Source organism: Bos javanicus, chromosome 23 (genome assembly GCF_032452875.1).
Source record: "Bos javanicus breed banteng chromosome 23, ARS-OSU_banteng_1.0, whole genome shotgun sequence".
NCBI lineage: Eukaryota > Metazoa > Chordata > Mammalia > Artiodactyla > Bovidae > Bos > Bos javanicus.
The window spans coordinates 30,888,246-30,907,185 of NC_083890.1; the positions used below are offsets into that span (position 1 = coordinate 30,888,246).

At 39.0% G+C, this 18,940-nt stretch overlaps 1 protein-coding gene across 2 annotated transcripts; it reads right to left on the minus strand.

Moving 5' to 3' along the window:
- Positions 1-2,567: 2,567 nt before the first annotated feature.
- On the minus strand, positions 2,568-18,908 carry ZSCAN16 (zinc finger and SCAN domain containing 16). 2 transcript variants are annotated; one of them, XM_061398653.1, is made up of 5 exons: positions 18,110-18,908; positions 15,294-15,500; positions 14,069-14,538; positions 12,439-12,577; positions 2,568-5,106 (listed from the first exon to the last, which is right to left on the minus strand). In XM_061398653.1, exons 3-5 carry the CDS (start codon positions 14,453-14,455, stop codon positions 5,093-5,095), a joined length of 540 nt encoding a protein of 179 aa, XP_061254637.1. In that variant the 5' UTR covers positions 14,456-14,538; positions 15,294-15,500; positions 18,110-18,908; the 3' UTR covers positions 2,568-5,092. The 2 variants fall into 2 exon arrangements, with proteins under 2 accessions (XP_061254637.1, XP_061254636.1); XM_061398652.1 differs by lacking the exon at positions 2,568-5,106 and adding an exon at positions 8,004-8,660.
- Positions 18,909-18,940: the final 32 nt, after the last annotated feature.

Below are 18,940 nucleotides of genomic sequence, written 5' to 3' on the forward strand. Positions count from 1 at the left end.
ACATAAAACCATAAGTCCATAGCAGCTTTATTCATAATTCATAATTATTCATAGTAGGCCCAAATTAGTTCATCAAAAGGAGAACAGAAAATCAAATACTGTTATGATCATACAACAGAAACTAAACTGATCATACAGTCAGAAACTGAAAGCAGCTACTGATAGATAAGGCTTTCCTGGTGGCTCAGATGGTAAAGAATCTGCCTGCAATGAGGGAGACCTGGGTTTAATCCCTGGGTTGGGAAGATCCCTTGGAGGAGGGCGTAGCAACCCACTCCAGTATTCTTGTCTGGACAATCCCCATGGAAAGAGGAGCCTGGTGGGCTATAGTCCAAGGGGTCACAAAGAGTCAGATACAACTCAGCAACTAAGTACAGCACTGATAGATGAACAACATGGATAAATCCAAAAATATTTGTTATGTTGGTTTATTTCTTTTTTTGGAGCAATGGACCAAAAAAAGTAGAACAACAGACAAAGGAAGATAGACCTTCCATTAGTCCAACACTCCTAAAGGAACCCTCCTCATCCTTCCTTTTGAGCCCTCTTGGCTTCCCTATTTTATACTTCCAGGCTCCTCCTTTTGGTTATACCCAGTGCAAAGTAGGGCTTGTACCCACCACCAATAAATGAAAGGGAATGCCATTGGGCATATACTCAAGGCTGAGTGACAATTATGTTATATGACAGTAAGTTCTGTTGTTTATGTCTTCCCATAATTCTATCTGTTATAATCAGATGCAGAATATTCATGAATCCTTAATTGGCTCCCAAGAGGCAGGTCAGGTGGTCTGGTATTCCCATCTCTTTCAGAATTTTCCACAGTTTTTTGTGATCCACACAGTCAAAGGCTTTGGCATAGTCAATAAAGCAGAAATAGATGTTTTTCTGGAACTCTCTTGCTTTTTCCATGATCCAGCGGATGTTGGCAATTTGATCTCTGGTTCCTCTGCCTTTTCTAAAAGCAGCTTGAACATCTGGAAGTTCACGGTTCATGTATTGCTGCAGCCTGGCTTGGAGAATTTTGAGCATTACTTTACTAGCGTGTGAGATGAGTGCAATTGTGCGGTAGTTTGAGCATTCTTTGGCATTGGCTTTTTTGGGATTGGAATGAAAATGGAGCTTTTCCAGTCCTGTGGCCACTGCTGAGTTTTCCAAATTTGCTGACTTATTGAGTGCAGCACTTTCACAGCATCATCTTTCAGGATTTGAAATAGCTCAACTGGAATTCCATCACCTCCACTAGCTTTGTTCATAGAGATACTTTCTAAGGCCCACTTGACTTCACATTCCAGGATGTCTGGCTCTAGGTGAGTGATCACACCATCATGATTATCTTGGTCGTGACAGAACTGGACATGGAACAACAGACTGGTTCCAAATAGGAAAAGGAGTACGTCAAGGCTGTATATTGTCACCCTGCTTATTTAACTTATATGCATAGTACATCATGAGAAACATTGGGCTGGAAGAAGCACAAGCTGGCATCAAGATTGCCGGGAGAAATATCAACAACCTCAGATATGCAGATGACACCACCCTTATGGCAGAAAGTGAAGAGGAACTAAAAAGCCTCTTGATGAAAGTGAAAGAGGACAGTGAAAAAGTTGGCTTAAAGCTCAACATTCAGAAAAATAAGATCATGGCATCTGGTCCCATCACTTCATGGCAAATCGATGGGGAAACAGTGTCAGACTTTATTTTTGGGGCTCCAAAATCACTGCAGATGGTGATTGCAGCCATGAAATTAAAAGACGCTTATTCCTTGGAAGGAAAGTTATGACCAACCTAGATAGCATATTCAAAAGCAGAGACATTACCTTGCCAACAAAGGTCTGTCTAGTCAAGGCTATGGTTTTTCCAGTAGTCATGTTTTTGGATGTGAGAGTTGGACTGTGAAGAAAGCTGAGCACTGAAGAATTGATGCTTTTGAACTGTGGTGTTGGAGAAGACTCTTGAGAGTCCCTTGGACTGCAAGGAGATCCAACCAGTCCATTGTAAAGGAGATCAGCCCTGGGTGTTCTTTGGAAGGAATGATGCTAAAGCTGAAACTCCAGTACTTTGGCCACCTCATGCGAAGAGTTGACTCATTGGAAAAGACTCTGATGCTGGGAGGGATTGGGGGCAGGAGGAAAAGGGGACAACAGCAGATGAGATGGCTGGATGGCATCACCGACTTGATAGATGTTGAGTTTGAGTGAATTCCAGGAGTTGGTGATGGACAGGGAGGTCTGGCATGTTGCGATTCATGGGGTCGCAAAGAGTCCGACCTGACTGAGAGACTGAACTGAACTGAATGGCCTAAGGTTACTTGGGGAAGTCTCTGGTCATTTGTATCCACTGTGTACCTAGGACCCATGTACAGGAGTTGAAATGTCTCTGTGGTTATTTTGTAGCATATCTGTGAACTCTCCTGGATGTGTCTGGGATGGAGTTTAGAGATCAGATTGCATCCCTTTCAGCCAGGCCTCCCCTCCAGTTACTCATGTCTAACTTCCTACCTATCATGTTGAATAAAAGTAGCCTTGTGTGAGCATTTAAGTAAAATTAATATCAAGATTAATATCTGTGGTGACAGAAGATAAAAAAATGTTTATTATGGGTTGGCGTTGTAGTTACATGGTTGCACATATTATAAAAATTCATTGAGTTGCACATCTGATTTGTGGATTTTGCTAATAAAAAGACATTTTAAAAAAGTAAATAAAATTAATAGTACTCTGAGGCTTACGGTGTGATAAACACAAGGCCTCACTCTTCCCTTTTGTTATCAATATCTATTCCCCAGAGGCAACCACTTTAACTCCTTCCGTTTACTTTTTTATTAACCTCCACATTTAAAAATAACATAACACTACCATTTCTTGAATTTTTCAGGTACAGATATATTATCTATTGACTATGAAAAATAAACTTTTAACCCTTTTAAATCACTACTAGAATTAGCCACACCAGGGTTTAGAACATATTTTAAACTTCCTGAGTCACTAGGTCCAACAGCAATGAAAGACCCACCAGAACACAAAAAAATGTTAAGACTCTGGTCACTCATACTTTCGTTGTTTGTATAAGCAGATGACATGTTTCTAATAAGACTCCAAACATTTTCCACACCTAGGGCCTCAAGGTGTTCCTGCATGTTCCATAGTTGTTCTACATTTTAGTTTCAGAAGCATCACTTCATATAGTGTACGGAATAGCATATTCTCAAATATTTTGGTCTCATGACTCCTTTTATATTCTTAAAAACTAGTGAGGACTCCAAAGAGTTTGTTTACATGGGTCATATAAAACAAGATTTTGCTGTGTTGGAAATTAAAGCCAAGGAATTAAAGTTTTTCTTTAAAGTAACAGTAAGGTACCCATTACATGTTAGGTAACATATTTTATGTTACTTTAATATTTTATGAAGTTTATCTGTATTTTCCAAAAAAGTAAAAGGGGTGGAATCATTTGACATTTCTGCAAATCTCTTTAATGTCTGACTTAATAGAAGATGGCTTGATTCTATCTGCTATTTCACTCAGTATCACACTTTTGCTCATACTGACCCTTCTGGTAGAAGTACATTTCCTACTACTCTGCACTTAACTAAACTCTGTCCATTCTTCAAGGTCTGGCTCAGATTTTACTTTAATCAGAAAGCCTTCTCTAGGAATCCAAAAATGAGGTGTGTAAAACAGCGAAAATGAGAGAAGGTACGGAATAGAAGAACATTACTTATTTCAAGTTCATGTTGGAAAGATGACCTACTTCCTTTCCCTCTCAAGAACCCACTTAAATGACGGAGTTCTTGGATCCCTCAGACGGTTCTCCGCTTCCTCCACCCGGGGTCCTAAGCTCCTTCCCAGGTCACCCTCAGTGCTTCTGGATCCGGGAAAGACCGGCCCCTTTCCTCGCGCTCTCACGCGTCCTGGCCACTTCCGGTAGCTAAAGGTTCCAGAGCTCCCGGGGCCGGCTTCTGCGGCCAGGTAAACGGCACTGTGAGCTGGGCCCAGTGCCAGGGGCTGGAAACCGCCGGGAGACGAGGGCTGGCGGGTGACTGCCCAAGTGAGGGTGACGCGGATGATGTTCTCCGTCGGGTGGGACCGTCCGGGCTGGAATTGGGTTAGGTATTTAAGGAGCAGTTCAGAATTAGGGTAATTGTTAGCATTACGGGAAAACACATACACAACAGCAACAGTTGCTGCAGTGAATTCATGAAGATAAAATACCACTCAACTAGTTTAAGCAGCTTTGAGGGGAAGAAATGCTGAACATGATGCATTTTGATGAACAAAAAGACTTAACAATAGTTAAGAATACTTAAGTATTATTGGCCTAGCCTAATACTAACAGTATTTACTATGTGCAGGTACTGTTCTAAACCCAAGACATTTGGTCCCTTGTGTAATTCCTACTTTTTGAGGTAGACAGCATGTTACCACTGTTTTACAGATGGGGGATATGAGGCACAGAAAATGGATATGCCAAGGTCATATAATTAGAAACAGGAAAAGCAAAGATTCATACCCAGGCAGTCTTCTCTTAACCTCTGCTCTACTGCCTTTCACTGATAACCTGATTTTACCAGTTTAGGAAATGTGCAATCCAGAAGAAAGTTTGTACTGAGACATGTTATTATAGCAGTGTTCTGAATCAGGTTTGTTGACAATTTCTGTCTAGACAAAGAGCTTAACAAAGGGTGCCTTCCACAGAGAGTTTTAAGGAGAAAAGTATACAGATTTTCATTTCACAAATTAATTAGGCCCCTACACAATTTCAGAGTCCTTTTTCCTGTTCCATTTCTCTCTAGATTCTTCTCTGTTCTTATTTTGTTTCTACTAAGTTAAATCATTTGAAATTGCTGATATTTGACTGTACAAAAATGGAATTTCAAATGTTTAACCCAGTATTTAAACATCTTCTTGCGTGAGAATTTAGGGGGTGTATACCATTCTTTTCTTTTAGCAAATTGTTCTGGCTTTATCTCCAAAATATACCTTGAATCTGTTTATTTCTCTTCATGTCCACTTTGGTCAGTGCCACTGCCTTCTCTCATCTGGGTTACTGCAGTAGGCTCTTGACTGGTTTTCTTACTTCTTCTCTTTCCTCACTCTTGGTTCCCTAAAGGGCCAGAAGGGTTTTTTAAAAAGATAAATCAGATCATGTCTTTCCCTTCCAGTGGTGCCCCATGCTTAGAATACATATCCCCTGCTCACCTCTTTAGCCTAACTTTATACATTTCTTATAAGCTAGTGCTTTAGACCCAGTGACTTTCTTTCATTTCCTGTAAACACATCAGATTCATTCCTACCATACAGGCTGTATTAGTTATTCGCTTTTCCTGGCATGGTCTTCTGCAGAACTTCCCAAGGCTGGACATTTATATTTCAGTTAAAATGTCAGCTGTCCGGAAAAGCCTTTTCTGATTACTTGTAGTAGTCAGTCACTCTGTTTCAGTTCATTGTTATATATTCCACATACCATTAATGCTCTTTGATATGTCTTGTCTCCCTTTACTGTAATGTAGGCTTATATAAGTAGGGATCTTATCTTGCTATAGCCCCAATACCTAGAAGAGAGGGTTGGAACACAGCATGCACTAAGCAAATACTTATTAGATTAACGAATAAAAAGAAATAGGTATAGTCTTTGGCACAGCAGAACTTAGCTGTACAGAATTGAGGTGGTTTGGAATACAGTAGTGAATTGGACCTGCCCTGAGAATGAGATCTTGATCAGTGTTTTCCAATAAATAGGAATGTAATGTGATCCACCTATGTAATTTTAAGTTTTCTAGTAGCCACATTAAAAATGTTAAAAGACAGATGAAATTAATTGTATTATATTTTATTTAAACCAGTATGTCCAAAATATTATTTTAAAATCTAAACTTATAAATGAAAGTTAATACCTTTTTTCATTCTAAGTCTTTGAAAGCCAGTGTTTACACTTATTACACATCTCAATTGTTATTAAATTTTCATTGGAACTACTTGATCTATATTGAGATGGCATAAAATTCAGTGGAAAAAATAGATTCCTATACACAAATTACTCTAAACATACTTAAAGGTTTTCCAATATCTGAATTGAGTATCAGTTTTTAAATTTAAATTAAAGTGAAAAAAAATTTAGTTCCTCAGTTGCATAGCCATCTTTCAAGTGCTAAATAGCCACATGTACGTAGTGGCTAATGTATTGGACAGCACAGATAGTTAAAGGATAAAATGTCTGTTCATTGTTGGATCAAAAGGGGCAAAGGAGAGGGTAGTATCAGAAGTATGGTAGAGGGAAGAAGGTCTAGAAAAATGCAATTGTAAGCTCTTTATACAGGTCATATTTGAGGAGATTCCTCTGATGCTCAAAACTAAGTGAGGTATGGCTTCCTAAAGTAGACTACTTTAGCATGTGTGCTGCATAGATTTTAGGTATTCTGGGAATCATTTTGTGGGGTAGAAAAATGGTCTAGCAGTGCTGGTCATATATATTTCTAAATTGAATCTTATATGATGTGGGACAGTCATGGAAATCAGATTATTTTCCTACACAGCAGTGATTCTTCAACTAGGCTGGTGGGGTAGGGGAAAGGTTTTGCCTTTCAGGGAATATTTGCATCTCTTAAGAAGTTTTTGCTTGTCACAAGTTGGGGCTGCTGGTGGCCTCTAGGGGTAGAGGCCAGGCAAACTGCTAAACATCCCATAGTGCAGAGACAAATTCACAAGGAATCGTCTGGGTGAAAATGTCAGTAAAACCAAGGTTGAGAAACTGTGCTCTAGAGGATTTGAGTAAGAAAGACTGAGAGATCTATTCTTTTAGAACCTTAATCTCTCGCGATATTACTAAGAGGAGAACAGGTTGTTTTGAAGCATTTCAAAGTTTCTAGTAGGTTTTCACTGTTGATGGACTTTTTGGTTAGACTATAAATAATTTCATGCTCAGGATGAGACTGTGGACTCAATAAAGATAACATAAATAACATGTGCATGTATGACTCAATGACCTTGGGATAAGCTATCTGTTCACCTTTGCATGACTTGTGACATGTGCCCCACAGTTTCAAATATAATTGATGTCAATATTAGAATTGTCACCCTTTTCTCTTCCCCATCACCATCTCTTATCTTTGTTCCTTTCCTTATACCTTTATTCCTTTTTTATCATTCTCTTTTCATTCCATCCCTTTCTGTTCTATCTTGTTTCCTCTCTCTTCACCAATGCCTGTGCATACCTCTGACATCTCCTCCTCCCCAACCGTCAACCATTTCTTCCCTTCATAGCTATTGCTTCCCCATTCAGAATCACCAGTTTAACCACCACCCCCACCTGTGTCTGAAAGAACTGTCCCCATATTCCCTTTAGGTGCCTCTTAACTGTCACTGTCTGTTCTACTAGTTCATGAAAACTACAAGTTCTTGCCTCCCTCCAAAAATGATGGGAGAAGTGATACATGTTTCACAACAATTTGAGAAACTGCCTTCCATGTTTAGGGTTCTTTTAGAAGAGGTGCCATCATTCCACGATGGCTTTCTGCTAGAACCCAGTGATTCTGGATTACAGTGTCTAACATATAACATCTTCATTTCCAGAAACTGTGGCTGTGATTGGACTCAGAGCTCTTCTTTCCAAATGGTCGTCTCCTCATCAATTTTTTGTGGGTTTCTACAGACTTACTAGGGCACTGACTAATCCTTCATGGTACTAACAACTTAGATCTCCTTTAATACCATGCCTCCTTTGCCTTATGGCAGCAGTTATCTCAGGTCCCACTGGACTTTCTTTTATTGCCACTATCACTCCAGGCTGTCTCTGCCCTGAAATCTTTCTGTACCTCCCTGACTCTTATCCTTGCCCTCTGGTCAAGATCAGATGTAGACACTGTGGTAACAATCTGGAATCAGCATCAGACTGAAAAAGGGTAGCATGGTCTCAATGCTCCAAACTACTTTTCACGTTAAGACTTTGAGGGTGTACAACTCTAAGACAAATTTAGAAATAAAAGGAAATTTTACTCAGGTAGATTCTTTGGTGCCAGAGCAATTTTTAATGATGATTGAAGCTTTGCCTACATTTAGGATACTCAAGGTCTCCAAGGTAGATTTCTCTGATAACTAATTTGGCCTGAGTGGCTAAAGAACTTTTGTTACTTACACCATATTAGTAGAGTTTATTTGCTGTATGAATTCTTTGATGTCTAATAAGGGCTGAACTTACACGGAAGGGCCTCCCACACTCATCACATTCATAGGGTTTTTCACCTGTGTGGATTCTCTGATGCTGAATGAGACCTGTGCGCCCACTGAAATCTTTCCCACATTCTTTACATTTATAGGGTTTCACCCCACTGTGTACTCTATGATGTCCAATGAGATGTGAGCGTTGAATGAAAGATTTTCCACATTCATCACATTTATAGGGCTTTTCTCCAGTGTGTGTTCTCCTGTGTTTACTAAGGTCTGAGCTATGACTGAAACTTTTTCCACAGTCATCACATTTATAGCATCTTCTTTTCCTCTGTTGCCACTTGAAAATGCCCTCACTTTCAAAAGCATCTTTGGATTCAGGATACTGAAGAATATCTTTGTTAAGTCTGTCATTTATCTTCCCAAAGAATTCCATGTCTTTGGATTTATCTTCCTTCTGGGACAACTCTTCAGTGTTAGTCTTGGTTTCATCACCTGTAACAAATGTACAGTATACAAATAGGTCCTATTCTAGGTTTGAGAAGCAAGAAACCCATGGAATAAAGAACATGTAAATATTAAAAATGTTATAAAAATGAAAAATCACATACAATGCACAAATTAGATAAATGGCACCATCAAAACATATATGGGCAATATAGGGAAGAAATTTACAAAGAGGCCACTAAGAATGACATCAGAATTATTATTTGGGAATAAACTAGGAGGAAAAGAAAAAGCAAAAATGTGGACAAGGCAATCACATGCAAACGCAGAGTGGTAAATGGGAACTCCAGATACACCAATGATAATTAAGAAGGATAAACAGATTAGAAAACAAAGAAGGTGAGGGAGGTACTTTGGGAGAAATTTAAGGAGTCTGAAACATAGGTAGTAAGTGGGAGTAAAACCAAGTAAAAGTGATTGGAGAGGGTAATGGGATGAGGGATTTGAGAGGAATGTACTGAGTAGGAACCATCGAGGGAGCAAAGTGTGCATAAATAATAGCTAAAAGCGGAGAGAAAACATGGTCAGGATAAATAGAGGGAGGAAGATAAGCAGGAAGTGACAGTAGATGGTCTGGCATATGTTCTGGGTTGAATCCTTTCTTCTGAAACTGATGTCCTCGCTATCATCTCGTCTTGTCTAAATCCTAGCTTGGTGGTTCTCAAACTTTATTGTGCATCAGAATCATCTGGATGGCTTAACAAAACAGATCGCTGGGCTCCCTACCACCAGGGCTTCTGATCTGATAAGGCTGGAGTGCAGCCCAGGAATTTGCAGTTCTTGGTATGATAGATACTGCTGGTCTAGAGACCACACTTTGAGAGCCACTGACCTACCTATTATTCAAGGTCCATCTCAAATGCTGTCTCCTCCAGGAAGTCTTCCCTAACCTCCTAAATTGGATGTGCTCTTTTCCCTCTTCCCAATCCCATATCCTCAATCCCAAGCTTAGCATGGAACTTGACACACAGCAAGTAGTCAATAAATTTTATAAGTAAGTAGGTGTTTTAATGATTTGGAGGGGATAATCCTATGTGGTCTAATGTTGGATGTCATCTGTTTGGTTATGCTGAAACCTCCATCTCAACAGGTCTAGGAATCCCAACTGTGCAACAATCATTTAATCACATGGTTTACAGTGGTCCACTCGGCATGACGGGAGAAACAGCAAGAACTACCAGAACATTTCAGTGCCTGGGCTGGGTATGGAAAACACTGGCTCTGGACTGAGTGAACTCCACTTTTCACTGTCATCACAATATCCTCTTGCTACCAAATCTTCCTCAAATTTTACCTTCTTCTTTACAATACATATTTTTAATCAGGCAATAGATTTTTTTTTTAAGTTTGATTATTTGCTCTAAAATAATATTGTTTTGGAATCTAAATACCATTTTATCTCTGGCTAGAATAAAAGGACTGGATTAGAGCCAGAAGGTCAAGATTTCAGTCCTGGCTCTACTGAAAACTCTTTAAATGTTGGCAGATCATAACCATTTGGTTCCATATCATCTCTGTACCCTCCTCCTTACCTATTGTTTGATTAGATGAGGAAATGTATGATAAAGCATGTGGAAAATTATAATGTGTGGCAGAAGTATTGCTAAGTTAGTAGGTTAATGATCATTAAACAAATCATGGAAATTAGAGATACCACCATACCATTAAGAAAGTGTTTTCAAACATCAACACCTTGGCTCAGTTGCTGCTTTTACATACTGGAGGCACTGACAGTTGGTTTTTGGTGGCTTACTGATGAAGATGAGTTTTTTTTCTTTTTTTTTTAAAGAACACAAAGAGTTTGCACCTGTGGTCAGTTACTACCTTCAGAGGAATCTACCAGTCTTTAGGATGAATCTCTCTCGCATGACTTCAAGAAAAGTCTGGAGAAAATCCCTCACCAAGACTTCAAAGAATTACAAAAAAATATATAGGGTTAGCAATTCAAATTATAACCCTCTCCATTATATCTGCAATTAAACAATGTAAAGAAAATTGTATGGAAACTGTCAAATGTGAACTTTACTCATCTCAGGGACCTGCAGTTTACTTGGCCAACTGGAATTTCAGGGCTCTGTTGATGTATCTTTTCTAATTGCCAGCTAATCCCAGGCTAATATGATATAAGGTGATCCTGTTTCAGAGACAAGATTAGGACTATTTCATTTTTGCATCTTCTGCCAGGGCTATTCTTCCAATTTTATTTTGGTACATCCATGAATTGCCTTATCACTCCAGATGAGCCCAGTCCTGCTGGTCACTGGGATGAGGATATGTCCATAAAAATCATCTGATTACCATATGTACAACTTGGTTGACAGTATAGAGGGAAAGGACACGGTTAAATGCCGAGTGAAGTGAAACAGGAACAAAGTTAGGGAGACTATCACTTCTACCAGAGAGTCAGTGTTGTGGGTTAATAGCATATCCAAAAAGTTTCCTTTGAAATACCTGACAATGTGTTAGAAAGAACTGCAAGACACTCAGTTCTCCAAGTTCTCTCATATATGAAGATAATTCTGTATTAAATGACCTCACTTATAATTCCAAGTTATGTTTACAGAGCTGAGTTTCATTATCCTAGCCAACAGATAATATTCATAATCTTGCTGATATGGATAGAATGAAAATTTTAAAACAAGATCCTGCATAAAAAGGTCTATTTAATAATAAATTTATTTTAAAAGACACTGGCTTTATTGGGTTATTACTATGATGGTTTTAAAATATTGTTCTGGACTAGTAGGCAGGAGCCCCAGCTCTCCCTGTGACTCCTATGGAAACTTGGAAAAGTCATAGCCACTGTGGGTATATCTGTTCAATTGTAAAATGAGGATTTGGACCAGATATTATATTATTTTAATAAAGTTGAGAGGCATTTCTTCAAATGTATTTCCTGTGATTTCTACAGGGTTTGTGTGTGTGTGTGTGTGATAGTTGTTTTGTTCTTCCCTTGTCTGTTTTTTGGTGGGGAGCCTGGTTGGGGGGTATATAGATTAAAAAAGTTGCCAGGGTGGTACTTTAGAAAAAAGTCATATTCACACTGTTCAATGCAGACAAAATGGACTTCCCTAAGAATCCACAGGCCTCACAGGATAGCTAGATTTCATGAGGCATCTTTCAGCTGATTAGAATTAGAAAATACAATTCATATTTTAACTGCATAGTATTCTCTTGAAATGGAATATTTTGGTAGCAGCACATACGTAAACCTCTACAATTTTAGGTATAGTATGTGTGTATTTTTCTGGACTTACACTAATGAGAAGCAGAGTGAAACTGTCCAGAAGTATTTGTATAAAAACATAAGGAAAGACCATCTAGAATTTAAAGTTTTGCACAGACAAGCCATTAATCATCATAATAATAACCTGTGTTATACACAATAGAATTTAGCATGTTGACATGTTATTATTGTGTACTATTTTATAAGTGCATGTCCTGTCATCTCCCAAAGGTGAGGAGAGAAACTTATTATATGGCTTCTTACAGAACATAAGTGAAGATTCCATAAAGTTAAGCTTACTAAAGCTTATTAAAATGGTCTGAATCTTTCAGCTTCTACCTCCTGAAACTCCTGCCCATAAGACTCATTAAAAAATAGCACCTAAGTCTAATGATAAGGTCAAGGGAGGAAGGGAGATAAAATCTTCCACAATGAAGTGAAGGACAAGCAGAAAAACTTAAAAAGGAGAAGAAGAAAATGAAGAAGCTCATCTCTAAGGAACCAGCTCTTCCTTCATATATACAAACGCCTGTACATTACCATTCCTTTGGGCCTCCCCAGATTTCTGCTCCTGACAGGTCTTCTTGGGATGAAGCTGGATAGTCAATGACTCATGTGGCCTTCTCAAGGGGGCCAACTTGTCCAAAAGTGCGTCCTGTCTTTCTGAATTGCCTGGAACCTGGGAAAAATGAAGTATGTTTGGTGCAACCACAAAATCACAAAAAGTAGATTTTGTGAAAGAACAGAAAGAACTTCAGAGCTAGATCAGAAGAAATGTGCCAGGAACCAGGGCCACAGAAAAGAGGACAAATTATCATTTAACTGCAAATGGCAATAATGACTAAAAACGAGACAGAGGCTAATCTACACTTCAGGACACTGGAGAGTAAAATTCAGTGTCTCTAACAGTGATCTGCAGAGGCCCAGAATCATAGTCTTGGGACTTGAGATACCTTAAATATCATTGAACTCAACTTCCACCAAATGGGGGCATTCCTTCTAAAACTAGGAGAAGGAAATGGCAACCCACTCCAGTACTCTTGCCTGGAAAATCCCATGGATGGAGGAGCCTGGTTGGCTACAGTCCATGGGGTCGCGAAGAGTCGGACACGACTGAGTGACTTCACTTTCACTTTTCACTCTCATGCATTGGAGAAGGAAATGGAAACCCACTCCAGTGTTCTTGCCTGGAGAATCCCAGGGAGAGAGGAGCCTGGTGGGCTGCTGTCTGTGGGGTTGCACAGGATCGGACACGACTGAAGCAACTTAGCAGCAGCAGCAGCTTCTATAACTGTGTGGTCCAGGATGATAGCCACTAGTCAAATGTGGTTACTGAGCACCTGAAATATAGCTAATACAAATTGAGATATATAAAATACATACAAATTTTGAAAACTGAAAAAAAAGAATGTAAAATACCTCATGTTTAATATTGATTGCATGATTACATATTTTTGGTAAATATATTTCACAAATGTGGGTACTAAAAATTTAAATTACATATATGCTCATATTTAATTACCATATATTAAATGTATATTTAATTATAGGTATTAAATGTGAATGGGTCACAGACAGTGCTGTTCTGCAATATCCTTGTTATCTACTTGAACCCCTCCTCGAAGGGGAGTTTTTTATTACAAGGTAGCCTATTTTATGTATGTGCTGTGCTTAGTCGCTCAGTCATGTTCCACTGTTTGCTACCCCGTGGACTGTAGCCCACCAGGCATCTCTGTCCATGGGGATTCTCCAGGCAAGAATACTGGAGTGGGTTGCCATGCCATCCTCCAGAGAATCTTCCCAACTCAGGGACTGAACCCAGGTCTCTCCTGCATTGCAGGCAGATTCTTTACCATCTGAGCCACCAGGGAAGCATTTTGTGTATAGGTAACCATGAATATTAGAAAATTCTTTGTTTTCCTCTGACACCTATTTGCCTTCCTATAGCTTCTCACTGATCCTAGCCTTCCAAACTGACAGAATTGGCCTAGTGTCTCTTTTTACTCAGTCACACTTTAGTTATTTGACACGGGTAGTGCCAGTCCCTAAGCCTTGTTCTTCCCTAGGGTAACATATTAAAATATTTTCAGGTATTCTTGCATATGCCTTTTGCCTCCGCTGGGTGCATATACCCTGAATACTCATAGGCAAATGATTACCGCCTTCCCACCTGCTTTCGAGGTTCATCAAGCTCTCTCTCCAGATCCTCCAGCACAATCACCGCCTCCTCTCCAGTCTCCGGATGGTGTGCCTGCACCCATGCTTGCAGGTCCCTGGGGAGAATGCTCAGGAATTGTTCAAGCACCAGCAGGTCTAAAATCTGCTCTTTTGTGTGGCATTCTGGCCTCAGCCACTGGCGGCAAAGGTCCCAGAGCTGGGTAAGAGCTTCACGGGGTCCAGGTGCATCCCGATAGCAGAGCTTCCTGAAGTGCTGCCTGAAGAGTTCCCTTCTGTGAGGACTGGACTTTTGTGAGATGGAGTCCTGTCCCCTGTAATGGTCTTCTGCTTTAACTATTAGAAGTCTTTTTTGTTCTTCAAGTTCCAGAAATGTGGTCATTCTGGGCTGTTTTTCAGGAGATTAATCCTCTATCTGGGACTGAGTCAAGGGGAATCTCTCAGAATCTTGTCTCAGAGAAAAACCTATTGCCATAGAGAAATGACAATAACTGCTGTGAACACAAACACTAATAAAAGGAAGCTACCAGAGCTGAGTAAACAATCTGTTGCTCAGTCATGTCCGACTCTTTTCAACCCCATGGACTGTAGCCCACCAGGCTCTTCTGTCCATGAGATTCTCCGGGCAAGAATACTGGAGTGGGTTGCCATTCCCTTCTCCAGGGGATCTTCCCTACCAAAGGATTGAACCTGGATCTCCTGCATTGCAGGCAAATTCTTTACCGTCTGAGCCACCAGAGAAGCCCAAACAGTCTGATATGAGGCTGTAAATAAGAACACTGAAGCAGGAGCATGAATTTGAATCTGGGCTGTTGTGTAATTTAAAGCAAGTTACTAGATCCTCATCTGTAAAAATTCTCAGGTTTCTCATAGGGTTGATGTGTAAACAAGTAGGCAAAGCCCTTGGCCTGGCAGCAAGCATTGAGTAAACGCTGAGTATTTGTTAAGAGGCTTTTTCATTCCACAACCTGAGGTGGACCGGTCCGTAGGATTCAGTGGTTGTGGGGGTACATGCTCCAATTTAGGAAGAGGGTTATAAGAGTACCCTCGCAGAGCAGCTCACAATCAGTGTTCCCCTTTAGCTCCGTCCTCCGGGCATGTAAGCCCTAGTCCTCCCTCGTAGCTGTTTGAAGAGGCAGCCTGGAAGGGGGAGGTGTAGGGAGGGGGTTGCTGCCTACAACTGTGCCCTGTCCCCTCCTCAGGAGCCGGGAGAGACTCACCTCACGCCTGGAGAACAGCTAGCGTTCTTTGGGGCGGCACGAACAAAGACTGACTGACCAATCGACGCTCCGCTGCTTTCAGCCAGGCACTTCCGGGCCGCTCTAGGAAGCCTCGCCTCGGTGGAGCTAGTCAGTTCTAGCTCGCGGAGGACCCCACTTGTGAACATTTGATTTATGGGACTTCAGCGCTGGCTGAAGTTTTCTTTGCTTTAAAAAAAAAAAAAAATTCCCTCTCAAATTTTTTGACTCAATTATTAAACAATATGAATATGTAATGCATTCACAGCGTTCAATATTTATAAAGAATTATGACCTATAGTGGAAACGAATCTGAAAAATGTGTGTGTGTATATATGTATATATATATATATATATATATATATATATATATGTAAATAACTGAATCACTGCTATACACCTAAAATTAATACATTGTAAATTACACACACACACACACACACACACACACACACACACGGTAGCAGTTCTGCAACTTTTTTTCCTTCTACTAATTGATTCTGGATTTTGTACATAAAAGACTTCTTTCATTTTGCTCTTTTTTCTTTTAAAGAAAAATAATCACATAGGGTTCAACTATGCCATAATTTATTAATAATGACCCTGTTGGTGGTTATGTAGGTTGTTTTCTTTTTCAATAAATTACTCTGCACATAACTTCTTGTGTATAAGGGTATATCCATAGTATATATTTCTAGAGCTAAGAATTTACTAGAGCACAGAGTTGGAGCATTTGTATTTTTGTTACTGCCAAATTACTAATCTTGGAACCCACTTGTGATGTTAACCTATACTTGTCAACATGTTACAAAATATTTTGATCTTTATTAATATGATGGGTAAGAAAGCTTAGGTGTTTTTTTTCCTTCTTCTCTTTCTTTCACAAATATTGCTTATTCACCTACCACGCCAGGCAATGTTCTGCAAGCTGGAACTTTAGTTTAAAGCAGAACAATGCCTTTGACTTCATGGAATTTATAATTCGGGGGATGGGGGGGGGGCGGCAGAAAGGATGGGGAGTGAGGCAGGCAATAAACAAGAAAAATATATTGTTAGGTGGTAGATGTTAGTACTCAGGAGAAAATAAAGAAAATATGGAGTTTGGGATGAGAATGAAGTAGTAATGCAATTCTAATAGGGTGGTCACCAAGGACCTCACCAGTACACTGACTTCTGAGCAAAGACTCAGGAAGATGAGTAAATGAGCCATCAGAGGCAAAGGTGTTTCTGGGAGAGGGTTAGAAAATGCAAAGGCTGAGAGTGAACTGTGTTTGAAATAATCTAAGAACAGGAAGGAGATTTCTGTGTCTGGAGCTGAAGGAACAAAAGGGTGTTGGGAGTAAAGAGAGAGAAATGTGATTGTCGGTGAGTCTAAGGATATTACTTTGTACTCCAAAAGGAGAAGCCATTCAGAATTTCTGAGCAGAGGAGTAGCATGATCAGACTTAGGCATTAAAAAGATTTCTCTGCCTGCTGTCTTAAAGATGAACTTGTAAGTGTGAAACTACTGCTACCTTGGAGTGGGGAAGTGTGGCATAAAGACCCTAAAGACATAACTGAAAAGTCACGAAGAGAAAGATAAATAGAACTTGTGATGTAAAAATTTAGAATTTTTGAATGGGGGAAAAAAACCCCCTAAAATATAAGCTCAGTGTGTGTGTGTGTACACACACACACATATATATATAAATATAATATGCCACACATCTCAAAAGACACAGGGCTGATTTTCCTAATAAGCAAAGATCCCTGAAAAAGAAAAGAAAACAAGCCAATAGAAAAATTGGCAAAGGACATAAGTCAGCATTTTTAGAACAGTTTTTGATCGACAACAATGACTGTTAAAACGTATTCAAAATTGATAAAGAATTTACATTAAAACAATGAGATTTCTAAAATCCTGAAGATTATGAAAGACAAAGATTGATAATATTCAATATTGAGAAGTATGTGGAAATAGAGGCACTGTCAGTTGTGTATTTTTGGAAGGCAAGAGCTGTTAAAATTAGTATGTCCATACCTCTTGATCCAGCAACTTAGCTTTGAATTATCCATATAAAATAGTTTTACAAATGTTTGAACATGTACACAAACATTTTTTATATTGGAAAACCCAAACATCTAACATTTGGGAATTTTAATTTCTACATGCTCAATCATTTTTAAAAGTAAAAACTACAAGATGCTAAAGGCATATGAGTAAACAAATAAACAGTATATGATCTGATCATTTTTGTAAAATAATCATCTTCAGTGTGTTCTCAATGATTATCACTTGGGGTAAACTTACAGAGAACCAGCACTTTTTTTTTATACACTATATTTAATTTTTTTTATAAAAGCCTAATACTAGTGTAAACAGAAAAAGATAATTTTTTAAAACCTTATTTTTCACAACTTACAAATAATTTTCCTGTTTGCAATATCTCTTTTCTCTGAAACTCTTTGTCTGATAAGTTATTCTGTAAAAGAACGTAACTCCTTTAAGATGAAAATCAGATCCAACTTCCCTGTGCTTCTGAAGGGTAAATATAAGTAATCAAGTAAACCTAGGTGGAACATTTAGAAAGGGTGTAAAATGAATTATCAGGTAAGCTTTATAAAATTTAGACAAAGGATAACCCTTGCTCTGCATAATATGTCTCGCATAGCCAATTGAGCAAGTAGAAAACCTAGAAAATGCTTAAGTATTTTTGTTTCCCCTTCAGTGCATGACGGACTATTAGCATGTCTCTCCTTCCTTATTTAATGTTTGTTCTATCAAATTCTTTTACCAGGTTTTCAAACACAAACCTCACCTCAGGCCATGAACTTCCTGAGTAGGTCTGAGTATTCTTCAGATACCCCTGGCTTCAGTCACTCGTCAGCTTCAGAGAATCAACTCACCAGTCCTTTGGAGCACTGGCTGTGGTTGAGTGGTTGAACACCAAAATGAGGCTTCCATCCATTGTCACCGATATCCTGTTAAAATCCTGTCTCTGCTGTTGGCTTAGGTATGTCCTTCCTCTATTGGGATAAAGCCTCTCTGACCTCTTTACCAAGACATAAGCAGACAGTTTCTGTATGACAAGGAGAGCCTTCCCTCTTCCCCCTCTAGTTTATCTCCCAGAAAGACTAACAAACAAAACAAAGCAAAATAAAAACCCAGAGAAAACAATAGTTGACAACTAAAAAAAATCAGTACTTGGTAGATATATACACTCACTTGCTTTCACTGTTTAAACAGAAACAAAATGAACTAAGAATTCAACTCAAGAAATCAGAAAAAGAACGAGGAAGAAACCCCCAAGGAAAAGGTTAGAGAAGAAATCAAAATAAAAGGAGAAGTAAATCAATTAGAAAATAGAAAAAAGTCATGTTAATAAATAAATCTAAGAATGAAATCATTGTAAACAAGCCCATAAAAACAACAAACCCATGGTAAATCCAACTGAGAGAAAAATTATCAATGTTTCCTCATCAGATAATATCAGTATCTCCTCATCAAATAATAGCAGGTGAGGAAATAAGTATGCTACTGAAATTTTTAAAAATCTTAATGAAAAACCATTAGTTCCAAAATTCATTCAAGAAATTTATAAATCTAAGTCAATACTAAATAACTGAAAAACAAACAAACAAACAAAAAC